The sequence below is a fragment of the Trypanosoma rangeli genome (genome assembly GCF_003719475.1).
Source record: "Trypanosoma rangeli strain AM80 chromosome Unknown Tra_15.4_contig_00694, whole genome shotgun sequence".
NCBI lineage: Eukaryota > Euglenozoa > Kinetoplastea > Trypanosomatida > Trypanosomatidae > Trypanosoma > Trypanosoma rangeli.
The window spans coordinates 1-5,000 of NW_021706445.1; the positions used below are offsets into that span (position 1 = coordinate 1).

At 49.4% G+C, this 5,000-nt stretch overlaps 1 protein-coding gene across 1 annotated transcript, besides 1 other annotated feature; it reads right to left on the reverse strand.

Annotated features, from left to right (window-relative positions):
- Positions 1 to 1,299: 1,299 nt before the first annotated feature.
- On the reverse strand, positions 1,300 to 3,090 carry TraAM80_09831 (pyruvate transporter 0; the record flags this gene model as incomplete). The annotated part of the gene is made up of 1 exon (XM_029386491.1): positions 1,300 to 3,090. One exon carries the CDS (start codon positions 3,088 to 3,090, stop codon positions 1,300 to 1,302), a length of 1,791 nt encoding a protein of 596 aa, XP_029233646.1.
- Positions 3,091 to 4,938: 1,848 nt separating this feature from the next.
- Positions 4,939 to 4,963: a microsatellite.
- Positions 4,964 to 5,000: the final 37 nt, after the last annotated feature.

Consider the following 5,000-nt stretch of genomic DNA (forward strand, 5'->3'; position numbering starts at 1 on the left):
TCCAACTTTTCTTGATGTTGTCACGTGTCTGTTCTTCGATCAAGCACGCAATCCGTTGGTGGTGCACCACAACAACTAACACTGGCGTCCTAGCGCAACAAGACCAAAGCAAATAAAACAGGAGGAGGCAAATACGGGCCAATAGAGCCGCACTTCCCAGACAGTACAACAACAAAGACAAATAAGTGAGATACACGCACGCACGTGAATTATAAAGCCGTACCCACCCAAGCCTTCATGAAACGGAGCGGACCGTCTCCTTTCCCGTCTTTCACCACACTGTTATTCTCGTTTTCACGCATATTCATTTCCGGATACATTAATAAAAATATTTATTTATTAACTTTTGCTCACTCTCCATGGTACATGTCCGGAGTAAATACTCCGAGGGAACATATTATAAATGTGCGGGAGGTTCATCATTTCATTTAGTTTCTTTCTCATTCCGCGTCACCCCAATCCGCAGCAACAAAATGTAACGGCAGACGAAAAAGGAGTAAGCGTCAAGGACAAAAAAAGCAGTAAACTAAAAACAATAATAATAAATCGCAAAAAAAAAACAAAAAAAATGCTAAAATTATCCCAAATAATAATGAGCACTAGCGGGTTTGGGTATTCGGCAAAAAAAAAACGTTTTCTTCTCGTTTACTACTTGCTTCACTTTCTTTCCGGACACTCAGTAAAAAACAAAAAAAAACACCTGCAATCCTCACGTGCAGAAATGCAAGGCCAAGCTTCTTTGGCGGCTTTTGAACTCCGAATTACATTTGTGTTTCCCTATCTTTTCATCCTTCTTTCCTTATATAAGGGGGGTGTATGTGTGGGTGTGTACCCGTCTCGGCTGAGCCGCTTTCCTTGCGGCGCACTTTCGCCCTCTCTGTGTGCTCAAGTGTAACTGCACCTGCGCACTCCACCGCTGGCCTCGTTCTTGCGGTACTCCGCCCCTCGCACTCGGCGCTGTAAAGGGAAGCCTCACAGACAGAGACCCACCGCCCTTTGCAGCACGCCGCACGGGAAGGCGGAACAAAAACAGCGGGCAACGGCGCTCCCCCACTCGCAGTCGCAGAGAAAAAAACAAATACACCCCACCGCCAACTTACACGCCCATGGCCGCTGCGCCCGCCACCGCACACTCCGTCCATGCGCAGGACGACAGAGGCGAGGCGAGGCGTGTCTTCTCCGCATCATGATACACACACCCACGCCCAAACCCCGCAGTTCATCACAACCACAAACAAGATAAACACACAATAAACACACATATGTATTAAAAACAATACAAAGGAAAAAATACCACTACTAATCCTGCTTCAACGCTGGCTCCGAAGGCTCCTCCCTCGCCGCCCCAACATCCGCTTTTTCATTTGCTGAAGATGCCTCTTCGGCCAGCTTCGCCTGGGTGAAGCGCGAAAATCGCCAGTGCACCAACGCGGCGGCAAATATGGCAAGTACGTTGACAAACATCAGAATAAACATCTGCTTTCGCACACACGAGGGTGCGTTGCATGAGGGCAACTCACCACGCCTGCGCCCCTCCGCATCGTACATCCCTCCGAACATGAAGCGGTTCAGCGCAATGGTCGAAACAATCCCTGACGAAAAACAAAAGTTATAATGTTTCCCAATATCCTTAGCATACAGTATCCGCATCGCAAGAACTCCGATACCCCAGCCAACGCCGTTGCCGACAGCTCCAAGCAAAAAAGGCAGCAGCAAGGCGTTCCCAGGTACCAAACCAAAGAGGAGGTACGCCACCACCAACAGCAAGGGACCAATGGGAAGCGCAATGGTCGTCAGAATTTTTGTCTTGCCTGCACGATTCCACGCAGTCAGCTTCATGTCGAGATACCCCATAGACATGCGCCCAATAGCACTGCCCACAGACATGATGGCAACGTAAAGCGTCAGAGTTCGAGTGTCAAACACGCCGTGGTTCGTACTGCGATAGATTTGAGCAGCGTTCATCTGCATCACCGTGCCGGTACCCCACATGCCAAAGCAGGCCAACCACATTGCCCACAGGTCAATGGTAAGCAGGTTGGACCAGAATGAACCATTGTACTGCGGTGCCGGGCTGGCCACCTCATTCTTGCAGTTTGTATCACCTTCCTCCCCAGAATCCCCAGTTACGGCTTCGCCTGCCTGCTCCACGTCCGATTCACCAATGCCCTCCATATGTGTGGGACGCACAGGGTTGTAGCGGCCCAGAAACTGGAACGGCATCGCCATCAAGGAGAATGCCGCCATCAGCACGAGCGCCACAATCGAGATCGCCACGTACCCCGCGTGGGACGTTTTCACGTACGCCGTCGTAATCGACTGCGTGGCAGAAAATATCAGCATGGCGAAGACAAGCCCAAATCCGATGTACAGACGCCGCAAGGGGGAATGCTGGCTCATGTACAGGCCAAGCGTCTTCTTCCGCTCTGCGAGCTCCTCGGCACTCAGGCGCTTCTTCCTCCACGTGCACGGAAAGTACATCGGTAGCCGCGTGAACCAGGCGCCAACAAGAGCGCACAACAAAATCTGTGCTGCAACAAAGTACGCGTAGCCAGAGTAGTTGTTGTCCTCGGAATTATCAAGGTCGGCCGCTCTGAACCAGCCGTTGAAGTACGCCATCAGCACTGCGGTCCCAAGCCCGTTGAATGCCTTCATGATCAGCACCACGTAACCGCGATCCAAGGGAAACTGTAGCATCAATGGCATTACAGAAGCAACATCCATCGCCGGGCAGCCAATATACAGAATAGCATTGAAGATTGAAAAGTGAATTACACTTGGTTTTGACACAACGTATCCGTCAAAGGTTAACCCAAACAACAGGAAGCCCAGGCATCCAAGAGAGCCAGCAAGCGGAAGCACGACTGTTGGACCCGCGTAGTCAAAGAGCATTCCGGCAAGGAAGCTGCAGTAGCCGACACAATTTCCAACGGTGCTGATTGTCGTGATGTCGCTCTGCGAATACCCGTACTTATTCTTCAGGTGATCCGTGAAGAGGCTGAATCCGTACGTAGATGAAATGCCGAGCGCAGTGTACACGCCGGCCACCAGCATCCGCATGCGGAACAAATCATCCACCTGAAGCACCATTTTTTTTTGTATTATTATCAATTTTTGTTTTTTTTTTCTTATGTTAAATTCTTCCTTGTCGTTTTCAATACGCTGTGCTTCTTATGGGAGCGAAGAGTGAAGTGTGGGTGGTTAAAAGATGGAGTTTAAACTGTCAATTTGATAGGACCAGCACAGTTTTTTTAGTTTCATTATTTCTGGTTATTCATGATGGTGTGTGTGTGTGTGTTTTGTTTTTTAGGGTCTTGTGTTTTTTTTGTCAAACATTTATTTTTGCGCACAACATCGATTAGAAAAAAAAAAGGGTGGGCGTCGATGAGCTCATCTCACGTGTATCTTGCAGGCATCCTATGGGGCGAGGAGCACCATGGCAATCTCGGTTTTACTTGATTGCGGCGCCGCCCCTCAAACTGCTCTGCTGCAGGCAACGAGAAAGATTGTAAGGAGGTTCAAAAGTTAATGCAATGGAGGAGTTGTTTCTCTGAGGGCAATGACACTGTGGACAGCATGGAGAAACACTGAATACCGCAGTTCTTAGTCCCTCATTTGCAGCGGAAAAGGTCACGGTAACAAGGAGGTTGAACACACACGTGGAGAGAGAAGCAACACCCACCAACTCACTTCCAGACCACCGAATGTGTGGCTGTGTGTAGAAAAAAAAAGGCAAAATAGCTCGCATACATCCTTCCTTCCTTACTTCTCGCTTTGGAATCATGCCCTCTCGGCGACACGTATTTGACATGGCGAAGCACGGAAGAACGATCATTGTGGCGGAACTATCACTGAAAAATAAAACAACATGGTGTATAAAGTGAACAAAGGGGAAAGTGAATGCCGGCTCTTACAAGCTAAAAGAAATATAACCCTCCGCCAGCGGAGGCCACATGTGTGCTGAAGCAAGCCAGAGACCAACGTGACGTTGTGTTGCTGGAAGAAAACGCCCGTGAACAAGTCCGCCCAATATCCACTGCGTGGGGGAATGCATAGTGTCTTTGCCATTCACCCCGTGGGGTCTCAAACAGCAGTTGATGCCTTTCCCTGCCAATTCCCCGTGTGCGGAGCTCCAAAATAACATCACCCAAAGGCAGCAGCTTCCCGCAGTTAGTACAAAGTTCGTGGAGACCAACAGTGCAGAAGGCGTTGCCGTGCCAATCGCAACAATGACGTTCCTTTTAAACCAAACAAAAAGTCTTCGGCTGCACACGAAAACAGCTGCGGGCAGCGGCGCGTGTTCGGCACCAGGCAGCCGTACACCCCCAACCGCATGGCCCCGCCACGTGCACGCAGAGAAGCACCACACCGGGCGCGGCAATGGTGCCAAAAAAAGACGCAAGCAAAGACGTTGAGACAGGGAAACGGCAAGATGGCGCCCACGACGAACAGCGGCAAGCACCACACAGGAAGGTCCACACCGCGACAATCACCTTAAGGGTGCTGGGGTCACAGCTGCGGTTGCCCTGCGAAAGAGTGGACACAAGACGGGGGAAGAATAGCAGTGCCACTCATACACCGCGTACAGACAACGGCAGCCAGCATGCCCCACCATGACCGGCACACCTCCGCCACCAGAAAGCAAACAAAGCACCGTGGTGTGCCGCAGAGGAGCAAGAAAGGGGCATAGCAGAACGGAAAGGAGACCCCAGCAACACGTCACCAAGGAAAACAAAACAACAAACATGAGTGTAGGACCACGGGGAATCCAACAAATGCCCGTGCATCAGTAAAGAAAAGAGCAGGTCTGCTGGCAAATATAAGTTAGGCTTGTCAGAATGATATAAACAAATATATATTTATTATTATTATATTTAAAATAAAAAAAAGATAAATGCGTCCAATTTTATTTTATTTTTTCAAAAACTGCATGCCTGGAAAAAAAAAGAAACAAAACAAAAAACAGAACGGTCTAAGCCTTACTTGTCACCAGTAGAAAA